The sequence below is a fragment of the Ipomoea nil genome, unplaced genomic scaffold (genome assembly GCF_001879475.1).
Source record: "Ipomoea nil cultivar Tokyo-kokei standard unplaced genomic scaffold, Asagao_1.1 scaffold1421, whole genome shotgun sequence".
NCBI classification, from domain to species: Eukaryota; Viridiplantae; Streptophyta; class Magnoliopsida; order Solanales; family Convolvulaceae; genus Ipomoea; species Ipomoea nil.
Window position 1 is genome coordinate 5,829,433 of NW_017617849.1, and position 12,954 is coordinate 5,842,386.

The 12,954-nt window shown below is 36.5% G+C and overlaps 2 protein-coding genes across 2 annotated transcripts; one reads left to right on the plus strand and one right to left on the minus strand.

Moving 5' to 3' along the window:
• Positions 1 to 116: 116 nt before the first annotated feature.
• Positions 117 to 3,145, minus strand: LOC109188340. The gene is made up of 4 exons (XM_019338975.1): positions 2,962 to 3,145; positions 2,785 to 2,884; positions 2,200 to 2,586; positions 117 to 442 (listed from the first exon to the last, which is right to left on the minus strand). Exons 1-4 carry the CDS (start codon positions 3,066 to 3,068, stop codon positions 314 to 316), a joined length of 723 nt encoding a protein of 240 aa, XP_019194520.1. The 5' UTR covers positions 3,069 to 3,145; the 3' UTR covers positions 117 to 313.
• Positions 3,146 to 7,937: 4,792 nt separating this feature from the next.
• On the plus strand, positions 7,938 to 11,954 carry LOC109188461 (protein transport protein SFT2-like). The gene is made up of 4 exons (XM_019339158.1): positions 7,938 to 8,233; positions 9,784 to 10,051; positions 10,164 to 10,268; positions 11,329 to 11,954. The coding sequence occupies exons 1-4, from the start codon at positions 8,043 to 8,045 to the stop codon at positions 11,437 to 11,439; spliced, it is 675 nt and encodes a 224-aa protein (XP_019194703.1). The 5' UTR covers positions 7,938 to 8,042; the 3' UTR covers positions 11,440 to 11,954.
• Positions 11,955 to 12,954: the final 1,000 nt, after the last annotated feature.

The following is a 12,954-nucleotide window of genomic DNA, read 5'->3' on the forward strand; positions in this document are numbered from 1 at the left end:
AAAATAGATTCATTGAGATAGTAAACAACATTATTGAACAAAATTAAATGCCAATAACTAAAATGGTAAATTCACTATGGTTAATAAACCAAATTGAATAGAGGCAAGAACCACGAAGTTTATGAGGAAGCTTTTATTGAGTGAAAGAGAATGAAACAAATTTCTAAACTCTACACTGCAACAAGGACATAGAATTTTACCCAAATTGCTAGTATGGATTTATATATAAATGATTGTTTGCAAGTAGCCATTACAGTCATTTCATATGATATGGGAGAAAATACAATCAAACAGCTACTGCAAGATGCAAAATTTAACCATACAAGGCGCGCCAAGGCTCCTCGGTCTCCCTACACATCTTCGTTGGATCCAATGTTATCCTTTCCCGTGATAAACAAAGAGACGAGAAGCTGGCCAAATACTCCCCGATCTCATATATAGCCTGCCAAGCATATCAAAGAAAAAAGGAAGAGAACTCAATGAGACTGTAAATATGGAGTACTTTCTGAGTTTCTGCTTGGTGCTTGTAAGAGAATGGCTCAGTAACTGAAGATGCCAAAAGTTTAAGAGTGCTGTATGAAAAGTGTAGAAATGTTCATGTTGAATTAATAAGTTTTTTTCTTTTTTGATACATTAGGATTCTCAGCTTTCGCTAGACCTAATCTTAAGCTCTCTGCCCAAAGGGGCTGTGGAGGAGGTAAATCGCAAATCACCCAATCAATCCTCAGCTTCCACCCCCACTCTGCACACAAGGAGTTTTCACCGCCTCTAATCAATTTTTCCTGCCACTCGAGCAAGCTAAGCCCCACGGGGCATTTTTTTGCTACTGTTTTATTTAGAGCAAGTGCGGGTATCATTACTAAGGATGATATAAGCGCGAACATGGAAGTATGAAGAAAGGCTTAATGTCGTAGTAATTGCTACCAAAAATGTCTGGCAGTATCTATCTTGTCATGCTTGAACTAAAGCAGTCAAGAGCTGGTTTTCTTGCCGGAGATTTATTTAGCAGCTGTAATAACTTACTGCCTGGCAATACACAAGCCAATCAGCTCGGCCAGCTGCAAAGCATGAGTTAGTGTAATGCTACTATAAGGACAAATCATATTAGAGTCATGACAACCAATATTTTACAAATCATCTAACGTAGCTTGTTACCTTGGAATGAAAAGTGGGTTATAAGTGACGGCAAATCTATTTCATTAAAAGAAAACAAGTTCTTACAATTGAAGCAGCAAAATGACACCTATCACTTGCCAATAGAACACTTCTCTAAGTCTCTAACCTTTTCTTCAAAATTTAGCTGTCATTACTTTCAAGTGCTTTAAGCTCCTCATTTATATTTGACAATGAAGATCCTACAGAATGTAAGGCATTATCTATGCTGTCCTGCTTAAACTCAAGCAGTCAAGAGCTGGTTTTATTGCCACTGAATTTTATTTTAGCAACTGTATCAACTTACTGGCTGGCAGTACATAAGTCAGTCAGCTCGGCCAGTTGCAATAGCAATATTTGGTACAAAAATACTACACAGGCAAACCATCATGAGTCTTGATAAATCTAAATTTTTGCCTTCTAGTACTTGACAAAAATTTGTCAAGAGACTTAAATATAAGAGTGATCCCATACTATAAAAATAAAAAATAAAAAATAAAAAAAATATCTTGCCATAAGGATCTGATTTTTATATTTGACAATGAAGATCCTAAAGAATGTAAGGCATTATCTATCCTGTCCTGCTTAAACTCAAGCAGTCAAGAGCTGGTTTTATTGCCACTGCATTTCATTTTAGCAACTGTATCAACTTACTGACTGGCAGTACATAAGACAGTCAGCTCGGCCAGTTGCAATAGCAATATTTTGTACAAAATACTACAAAGGCAAACCATCATTAGTCAAGACAAATCTACATTTTTGCCTTCTAGTACTTGACAACAATTTGTCTAGAGACTTCATTAAAAGAGTGATCCCAGACATAAAAAACAAAACGTATTGCCATAAGGATCGGATTTTTACATAATGTGTGAATTTCAAAAGAGCATACCCATGGCCCTTTAAGTTGCTGGCTGATATTTTCAATTTCTAGGATTCAAGTAGCATAAAGTTACAGAGTACTATTCTGTGTTTTTTCTCTTCTTTTTTTTTGGAATATAACAAACCATAAAGTGAAGAAACAAGATACAGTACAAATATTGTATGTACCTCAAGCTGTTTGTCTGATGTCTGGCTGTGTATACTTTCAGTCTTTCTGATCAAAACAACTGTAGGCAACATCAATACCCGGACCAACTGGAGCAAGCAGGCCAATTGTTCATGAAAAATCTGCAAAGATGGTGGTGGAGTACGCAATTTTGACACCAAAGCTTGAGTTACATCAGTGGAGGGGCCAAACTGCAGACCATAAGTTAGAGCATGGTCCATTATGGCTGAACTTTTACTGTCCACCTTAAGCTTAGTTGCTGGCACAATGAAGGGGACTACAACTGTAGGAATAGTTGATGATTCACCTGCTGCTAATACAGACAGAACTTCACTTAAAGCACAAGCCAAGATTGGAGGCTCATAATTTTCCAAAAGCAACACAGACACCTGAGAAACACCAAAGAACCAAACCTCATTTGCAATTCCAATAAAAGTGAGCACAAACCACGAAAGTTAAACATTGCTTGTTAAATTACAAACAATAAAGAAGCCTATAAGCAGAACTAGCAGAAATCACAAAGTACCAAGCACGACAGCATATGTTCAATGTTCGACCTGGATTTGCTATTTGGAATAGATTAATACCTCATAAAGACCAGTGTGAGCTTGGAAATGAACGACCTCGCCAGAAGCTTTTAAATCTTTGATTCCGTACTTTTCCAATGACAAGTTGAATGATTCTTCGCTGGAAATAGAAAATATAACCGTGTAAACTAGGTGGCTTGCGGGAGAGGAGGGAGGGGCTGAAGAGATGATGCTTACCGAGATTGAAGATCGGAGTTAGGGTTTGGTCTGAGAGCATGGAAGATGGCGGCGCCAAAGCCATGCAAATCTTTGAATAGCACTATTACCCTCGGAGCTACCTTCATTTTCAGGCTTTCAGCTTCGCTGCTTTCTTGTTAGAAATCCTAGAATGCTAGGGATAGGGTTATACTGCCCCGACGGCAACCCGCTTCAACTTTTTGTTTTATAGTTTTTTTTTTTTGTTCTTTTTAAAAAAATCATAATGAAGAAAGTCATAACATTAATTCAAGTCTAAATACAATACAATACATTAATGGCCCGTTTGGTTCACGGAATAGGCCGGGAATGGCATAGCATTCCCAGTAATAGGCCTATTCCGTTGTTTGGTAACCATTTCTATTACCAGGAATAATATTCCTGGTAATAGCCTATTACCTCAAATAAGGTAATAGCTATTACTAGGGCCCCCCCTGGTATTAGCCTATTACTGAACGCTCAGGAATAGATTTTAGAATCTATTTCCTTTTTTACCCCTTTCTTTAACCTAATTTTTTTTATCATATATATAAATTTATCCTATTTCACCACCGTCGTCGCCGCCACCACCATCGTTGCCGCCGTCACCACCATCGCTGCCGCCACCACCACCATCGTCGCCGCCGCCACCACCACCATCACCGCCGCCGCCGCCACCACCACCATCACCGCCGCCGCCGCCACCACCACCACCACCATCGCCGCCGCCGCCACCACCACCACCATCGCCACAACCGTCACCGGCCCCACCGCCGCCGCCGCCCCCACCACTGCCACCGTCGCCACCACCGCCACCGCCACCATCACCACCACCGCCATCGCCACCACCATCATCCCCGCCACCGCCACCAGAACCACCACACAGCACCACCACCGCCACAACCGTCGCTGCCCCCACCACCACTGCCACAACCGTCACCGTCAACACCACCACCGTCGCCCCCACCACTGCCACCACCACCATCACTGCCACAACCGTCACCGTCAACACCACCACCGTCGCCCCCACCACTGCCACCACCACCATCACCGCCGCCGCCACCACCACCACCATCACCGCCGCTGCCACCACCACCACCACCACCATCGCCGCGCCGCCACCACCACCACCATCGCCACAACCGTCACCACCCCCACCACTGCCGCCGCCCCCACCACTACCACTGCCGCCACCACCATTACCGCCACCACCATCACCACCACCGCCACCGCCACCACCATCGTCGCCGCCACCGCCACCAGAACCACCACACAGCAGCACCACCGCCACCACCACCACCGCCACAACCGTCGCTGCCCCCACCACCACTGCCATAACCGTCACCGTCAACACCACCACCGTCGCCCCCACCACTGCCACCGCCACCACCACCACTACCACCCTAGCACCACCACCACCACTGTCACCATCGCCACCATCACATATTTTTATAAGGGTATTTATGTCTTTTAAAACATATTTCATTTCTATTCCTTAAATCAACCAAATACTGTAATATAATTCCTAAAGTCTATTCCTTCCGCGAACCAAACAATAGAATACAAATCCTATTCTATTCCTTATGGAATAGCATTCCTATTACCTCAAAATTCATTCCGTGAACCAAACGTGCTGTAATTCGTGACCATCATGGTAATTGGATCGCGGGCTTCACCTCCAACATCGGTCGCACAATGAATTATATGGCCGAGCTTTGGAGCTTTCGTGAAGGATTGCTCCTTGTCATAGAACATTTTTAAGAGTTCGAGATCATTCACGTGTTCTGGAAAAACAACCAATTTGCATATTACCTAGCCAACTTGGGACAAACCAGACTTTGGGGCACATCGTTCCTAAACCAGCTCCTCGACGGCTTCAAAGCCTTGCTTGATCGAGATGCTCACAACATTGCTTTCAGTAGACTTCGTTAACTTTTAGGGCTCTGTGGGTCCTTCCCTCTCCCCCCCACTCCACACACAAACACACACATTCAAGATAAATGGGGACGGTTTGTTCGGTCTTTTAATAGTAAACAAATTTAGAGTTCGAAACCTATATAATTGAGGGCGATTTTCCTTTATTTTTCTTTCATTTCTCTTTCCTAAATTTACACTAGATTATATATACTTTAGCACTTTTACAGATTGTAATCAAGGTTTGGAGTACCAATTTTGGACCCCTTTGTCCATTGTAAATATATTAGTTATCTTTAATCCAATTTATTTTAGCTTTATGTTTATGTTTTTTTTTTGTGTAATTGTGTTTTTTGCTTCATATCTAAAAATATAATATGTGCCAATACAAGTTATATTCTTGATTTTTGTCCCTTTTTATACGCTAATAAATATATACATTTTGCTTTAATTGTTGTATTTTTCATTTGTATTGAATAAAATCACCCTTACACCGTTATAACACCGTTAATATTTAATATGTCCACCAATCTTACCATACACCTACATCTATCATATATTTTTTCTATTTTTAATTATCATTTTATTAAAATTATCATATAACAATTAAATTAATTATAAATTATATTTTAATTAAATATTTATATGAATGTTAAATTATATATGTGTATATATGTGAGTGTTAGCTTAGTATTATTTGTAAATTATTATTATATAAAAAATATATATATATTTTTGATCACTATATAATTCAAAAGTATCATCACTTGAAATACATAATTTTAACTAATTTTTTAAAATTTATTCCAATTTTGTTGCGACTTTAAGGAATGTCATAATTTTTTAATATTGTCCATAGGTTTTCGCGCGTACAAAAATGCTAGTATGTTAAATATGTGCGAGTATACCCCTTTGAGAATTGGGTTAGGTTAGCTTAATCTTCTTAGATGCTTCATCTATAATTATTGCATAAAGCGATAGAAATTCAAATTATGGTTATTGATGTTCGTGGATGAATGTTTGTCATATATTGTTATGGTGTGGTGTACTGATGCACGACACTTACAGGCGTTTAGTTGAATGTAATTGAATTGTAATTCAATAAATGCCTCAGTACATAGTTTAGTTTAAGAGAATTGCAATTCAACAAAATTCAATGCTTTTAGGAAAGAAAAAAATATAAGAAATGACAAAAGTATCATTAGTAACTGTTATTATTATTATTACACAAGGACATTGTAGTCTTTATATAATTTTTTCCCTTATTATTCTCAATAATTCTATTCCTTTATATCAAACAATGTGATTTAAATTATTTAAATATTCCTACTTTATTATTTTCCCATCAAATTGCAGTTCATTTTCTTTATAATTTCTTCATCCCAACCAAGCACCCCATTATAAATTGCTTTTGGAGGGAATTCAACCCCAATGAGACTTATATTGAATTTTTAAGCCACTAATTTCACAACCTTTGTTTCTATTATGAAAATATGGGAAATAGAGGGATTTATATGCTTGTTGTGCTTGAAGTACTCAAAATCGAGGTATCACAAGAGTGGACGATTCTTACTCATAACCATTGTTTATTTGGTTATGATAGTGCCTTTTAAACTATAATTTTTGTGTGCATTTCCATCTTTCCCCTAGTTTTGCGTTTCATTCCCTCAATCATTTAGGTTCTTTGCATATAGGAGGTTATGGATAGTTATGCTGTGCATCCGTATGCACCAAGCATGGTGCATCCGGATGCAAAAACGATGTTGTTTTAACGTCTAACTTAAAAAAAAAAATCAGAATTGTATAACTACACATTCATAGTTTCATCACATCCATAATTTCAAAACTATACACCCAGAATTACATAACTACATATCTATAATTTCATAACTATAAATCCAGAATTGCATAACTACACATCCATAATTTTATAACTATACATCCTGAATTGCATAACTACAAATCCATAACTTCATAACTATAAATTCAGAATTGTATAACTACACATTCATAACTTCATAACTACACATCCAGAATTGCATAACTATACATTCAGAATTGCATAACTATACATCCAGAATTGCATAACTAATTAAAAATCCAGAATGAATGAACTAAAAAATGAATAACATAATGTTGTTGCTGGGAATCAAAACTGATTTTTTTTAAAAAAATAAGACGCGCGTTTTGATACAAAATGACGTTGTTTTTGCATCTGTATGCACAATGTATGGTGCATACGGATGCACAACACAATTTGCCCGAGGTTATGCTCCATTACCCAAGTCCTTGTTGCATTCATTTTCCGTTGTTATCTTGCTATTTGTTTGCTTCTCTTTTTAAATTATTGCTCAAATCCCATTATTCATTGTTTTGCTTAGCTGCTTGTTGCTTATTGTACTCGCATATAGTGTTTGTTAAATTTAAGGTCAAATAAGCCTTTAAATAATTGAGGCAACCATAACTAATTTGGTTGGGTTGTTAGTTCAGTAATAAAAATATTTCAAGTTTAATTTTTAGTGGAATAATTTATTGGTCTTCTTAATTTGAAACTTTAAATTAACAATGTTTACTCAATGCATATATTTGGTACTGGTTTCAAATTTTCCTCGTTACTAAAAATAATAATGTATATATAATTGTTTTTTTACAATCTAAGATAGTACATAACTAAAGTTTAAAAGTGCCATTTTTTAATTTAATTTAGAAAGTAGTAAAAATGTAAAATTTGATTAAAGTTGTTGATTAAAAAAAAGTCAAATAGACCATCGAACTACACATGCAATTAGGCAATTGAATCTAAAAAAAAAGTACAATTTTTAAAAAGTAGTGTCTCACAAGCATGGTCGGACAGATAGTCTATCCTAACTTCATGCTCAAGGGACGAGGTGCTGAACCACCATGCCAACTATGTTGATTGTTAAGTGGTTTAATCGCTTGTATGCAGTTCAATGATCTATTTAACCATTATTTTTTAAAAAAATGTAATAGTTTTTTTTTGAAAACAAAATTGTACGGAGTAATAGTTTATTGAATAACAAATTACAATAAAGCTTGATTATAATGGAGTTTCGATTTCCATCGTCCCACGGGGCTATACTGTAACCAATCTGAAGCTCCGTGCCTCCGTCCAGAGAAAACGAAAGTATAATTGATAAAAGAAAAAAAAAATGCATAAAACAGCACAAGCGTGGTTTACGGGAGGCCCGAGCAACGATCTGGAGAAAAAATCGCCGTCTCTACTTGCGGATTGGAACGCATACGCCGCCGCAAAGGACGATGAAGCGTCGTCGAGTCTCGGATTTGATCTCGAAGCTGCCGTCCGTACAGCCAACGACACGGTCACCGGGACTTTTGGCGTGTAAGCATCTACTCACTATTTCTCCGTACAAGTATGCAGACTAGGGAAAACAGCTCAGAAAATGTTAATTTCCTAACCCGAATTTCATTCAAGTATTTCTTTCGAAATTTAATTGAACATGCAGTATGTCTTTACCGATCTTTTAGTGAATTGTGTCTGATTAATCAGGTGAATGATGTATATGGTTATAGTGTTTAGATTGGCATAGAAATTGTGCGTTATCATGTAAAGCTAGCGCTGTGATTGAACTGACAAGCTATAGATTGGTATTTGGAACAAAGTCGGACTTAAATGTTGAAATTAAAGTGAAGGACTCAAGGACAAGTGCAATTGAAGCCTGCTAAATTTTGATTCATATGATATAGAAAATAGAATAGAAGTGTATGGAAGTTGTGACCAGAACTGAAAGCGTGCTTGTGTTGGTGAAGTTGTGATGGAATTGTGATATTACCATGTTAAGATCAATCTACCTCATGCTGTTGTTTATGAATTTGAGCTAGTCTCTAGGTTGTGACCACTAAGAAGGTTGGCTATGGCTGGAGAACATCAAAGATTTATCATTGCATATTTGATTAGATTTGGATGAAAAGGAGAACGATCAGTGTAAGGACAAAGGTCCTCTTTTGCAATTAAATGTTCATTACAAGTTAGTTTAGATGCACTCATTTTATGTGGGTTTAAAACTTTAGCTTAGCTGAAGACAGTATATACTTATTTTACGTCTTCATTCACTATGTAATCTCTTTGATGTATAGTCCAGCACATATGGTAAATTCAATTGGGTGCAATTCGGCCAAATTTATACCACTGGTACTGTACATGAGACAATTGGGCAATATAGATTTACTTTGGAACAACTAGATAACAAAATAGGACTTGAACTGACCTACTCAGTTCAACTAAGCCATAATTCTACAGCTATACAGTTGCTATGTTTCCATTTCGATCTGTTTAATGCTAAATTTGTAAATATCCCCATGAACCAGCATGTCTTTCTTAAAAACTTTTATCCAATCAAGTTTTGATCTACGGCTTTCCTTTCTCATCTTGTATCGCTGCCTTATTTCACTCTATGTCGGGTACTGATAGATCCACATTGAATTAGTGCAAACCATGTTTAGTCTATTTTCTCTCAATGTCTACTCAGTTGGGATCACTTGTGCCTCACTCTGACTACTGTCATTCTAGTATGTATTCCGAGTCTTCCATCTTAACATTCTCATTTCAACTATTGCTATTTTATGGGCATTTTGCTCCTTCATTGTTCATTATATTCTGTTACTCATAATTCTCCACATTTGCCAAACTAGAATTGATCACTTGGATAGAGTCAAGCCTAGCTATTGAATTAGATTAAAGATGATAAGTGTATTCCGACTAATGAAAGTATGAAACAAATGTGAACATCCTTGGTGAATGTAAAACATAATTCAGAACCAGTAATTATATTTTTGAGATTTACATAGAATGCCTTATCATACCATCATTATCACTATTTAATATTAATAGCTATCCGTTCATTCATTTTCTTGTCTGTTATTTGCATATAGGGTCTCTAAAGGAGTGAGAGATTTGCCCGGGAACTTTCAATCTGCCACAAGTACTGTTCCTTCTGGAAAGGCTCTTATGTACTTTGGGCTATTTCTTAGTGCTGGAGTATTTTTTATCTTCATAGCATTCACCATGTTCCTTCCTGTCATGGTGATAATGCCTCAAAAGTTTGCTATTTGCTTTACTATTGGATGTGCATTCATTATTGGCTCATTCTTTGCCCTCAAAGGTCCAAAAAATCAACTTTCGCACATGTTATCAAAGGAGGTAAATTAAATCTGTAGCTTATGGATGTGTTTACTTGTATAATTTCCCTATTTCCTCTGTTATCCACCTTTCATGTCTTAGTTTTTTTTATGCTTTTCCTTTTCCTTTTCAGAGGCTTCCATTTACAGCAGTTTTCATTGGCAGCATGGTGGGGACAGTTTATGTTTCAATGGTGATGCACAGTTATATTCTTTGTGTGCTCTTCTCCGTGGTGCAGGTATTGGATGTTCTTTTCATATTTCATAGATTTCCTTCTGATTTCTTTTATATTGGTCCTTTAACTTTAATGATTTTCTTTTTCATTGTGGTTTGATTGTATTCAGTATCAGAATTTGTTCTTAACATGTTAATTGGAAGATATTATAAGATCGTAATATTTGGTAAATAGCTTGTTAGGGTTGCATATGTTTCAGATCCTTCGTGTAGGGAAGTTTGCCGTGCACCTTGTTTTAATTCCTTATATCTTCTCAATGAAAATCTCTTTCTGGAGAAGTGTTTCTAGTCACAAAGTTCTTATTTTTCTTGTCATTCAAAGTCTGCAGAGAACAATTTAAGTATAACGTGAATACAGTTGATATGATCTTTCTAATGCACACGTGACATGTCAGACACCAACATGCCGTGTTCAACAGACTTACAAAATTTAAGAAACAGATCTGTGTATTTATTTATGTTTCCTGGTCAGGGGACATTCATGGCCCGTCAGTGGGACACATATTGAAGCAGTTTGAACTGAAATTTAATTCTTCCAAGTTTTGGTGACAATGTAGCTTAGCTACCACTTTGAATCTTTGTAGGCTATTTCATACTATAATGTTCTCTTCTTTATGGTTTTTTGATTGTCTTGTTTGTTGGGTATCATTTGTTGCTTGATATGCATAATAGTAAAATAATATCTTACTTATAGTAAAGAACTCCCTAGTAAATTAAGTTTAATATCAATAATTATGAAGTCTAATTTTATGTTACTCATACTTAAAAGCGGATCATGCCCCCTATATTTGGAAATCTTGTATCCTCGTGTCTGTCTCCATGCCCAACATGACACTATCCTTGCTTCATAGGGTTGGGGGGGGGGGGGGGGGGGGGAGGGGTGTTGATAATTGGCTAATGGGATTCCACTCTTGTGCTGAGCTTTTAATTATTTCATATATTCAAAATTTCAAATAATGTTTTCTGCTTTACACGTATGAAGTTTGCTTAATTGCTTCATTAGTAATCCCAACTATAGAAATATTTGCTCACAGACTGATTTGTTCTGTTCCATACATTGCTAGGTTCTTGCTCTAGCATATTATGCTATCTCCTACTTCCCGGGAGGATCGACTGGAATGAAATTCCTCTCTTCCACCCTCGCATCTTCAATACTAAGATGTTTCGGAAGGTGACAGATGTATCATGTATGCTCTCTTCACGCTCCCATAACCGAAACCATCCCTGAGCTGATTCACACAATATTGCCTCGGTGGTCCATCACATCTAAAATTTGCTTTTTCAAGAGATTATATATTTCTGTAAACTGCATTTTCCGAGCTATCGAGCTTCATGCTGAACCTGGTTTGATACAAGCAGGCTGGTCTACTTGTGCCTACCTGTACCAACCCACAGGTCAAAGTCCACACAAAAGCTATTTGTTAACTTTGAATTCTGAGTTCATACGTGCTTTAAGAACAATTCAAAGTAGTTGATGGCTTTCAATGGTATACATATATCCAGCTCATTTTTACGTGTAGTGAAAATTCTTGATCCTTGATAGCAAGACAATGACTGCCAGAAAATGAAAGCTTACTGTTTTGTGGGAAACATACATGCATATAATATAAATATTAGAACATTAATTAGCAGTGTGAGGTTGACCACGCAATATAGGATATCATAAATAATTATATCTTTCTTTTCAACTTTCGGATTTTTTTGTTTTTGTTTTAATGTCTTCCATTTCTGTTGGACTAAATGCAGCTTCTTTGAAACGTATAAAAGAATGTTTTGGCATCCTTTGAAGTTTTATCTGACACGAATATAATTAATCTCGGTGTGTGAGGTCTTAAGTATACTTGATTGAGAAAATCTGTTGTTAAGCATTATTCAGTAAACAATTGCTTGAAACTCTCTTTAGTTTACAACAATATGATTTAAAAATTTTCAATTTATTAAGTACAACAATATAAATATAGACTTTCATATGCCAATAACAATTTCAAATAATTAATTGAAACTGAATTGTCTATAATTAATTAGTAATGGTTGAATATTCTAAAGGAAAAGGATTTATAGTGGCACACTTAATTGGGAAATGAGGTGACGGATTTGAACAAAAGTTTAGTGTCTAACAAATATATAATTTATAATTTTATTACATCTTGAATCCCGAAATTGTTGTACACTTTTATTATAACGCAACTGACTCTATAGGGAACACCTAAAAAAATAAAATTTGAAAAGAAAAGGTTAAAATCCCACTCTTTTTATTTTTGTTATTTTTGGTTAACAACTTTCTTTTTTATAGTTAAGATTAAGAAGGAAAACTATAGGACAAAATAAGAAGAGATCACATCAAAAAGGGTTAGAATTTATGAAACTAATCAATGGAAAAAGAATAAGAGGAGGTGAATAAAATTTGAAAAATCGGAGAACTATCATTTTAAAAAGAAAAGAAAAGCACATAGTAAAAGAATAGAAATTGTTTAAATTGTCAGCAAATGCAGCTCAGACGATCAGTTGATTCCTAGGCAGTAAATTATGAGCAAGGACCAGCCATGGTCCTCCTACCTAATGATCGAGTGGCTGAGTCAGGGGCGGAGCCAGGATTGAATAGTGCGGGGGGCCAACTATACTAAATCAAATACATTGATATCCAATTAACATATTTCTAAATAATTATTACATTACAAATTTAATAAAGT

Excerpts from the sequence above, each read along its gene's own strand:
- LOC109188340 (XM_019338975.1), bottom strand. The coding sequence starts at position 3,068 with ATGAAGGTAGCTCCGAGGGTAATAGTGCTATTCAAAGATTTGCATGGC. Across the intron at positions 2,587-2,784 it reads CTCACACTGGTCTTTATGAG|GTGTCTGTGTTGCTTTTGGA; the intron begins GTATTAATCTAT and ends GGTGTTTCTCAG. Across the intron at positions 443-2,199 it reads CATCAGACAAACAGCTTGAG|GCTATATATGAGATCGGGGA; the intron begins GTACATACAATA and ends TATGCTTGGCAG.
- LOC109188461 (XM_019339158.1), top strand. The coding sequence starts at position 8,043 with ATGCATAAAACAGCACAAGCGTGGTTTACGGGAGGCCCGAGCAACGAT. Across the intron at positions 8,234-9,783 it reads GTCACCGGGACTTTTGGCGT|GGTCTCTAAAGGAGTGAGAG; the intron begins GTAAGCATCTAC and ends ATTTGCATATAG. Across the intron at positions 10,052-10,163 it reads CGCACATGTTATCAAAGGAG|AGGCTTCCATTTACAGCAGT; the intron begins GTAAATTAAATC and ends TTTCCTTTTCAG.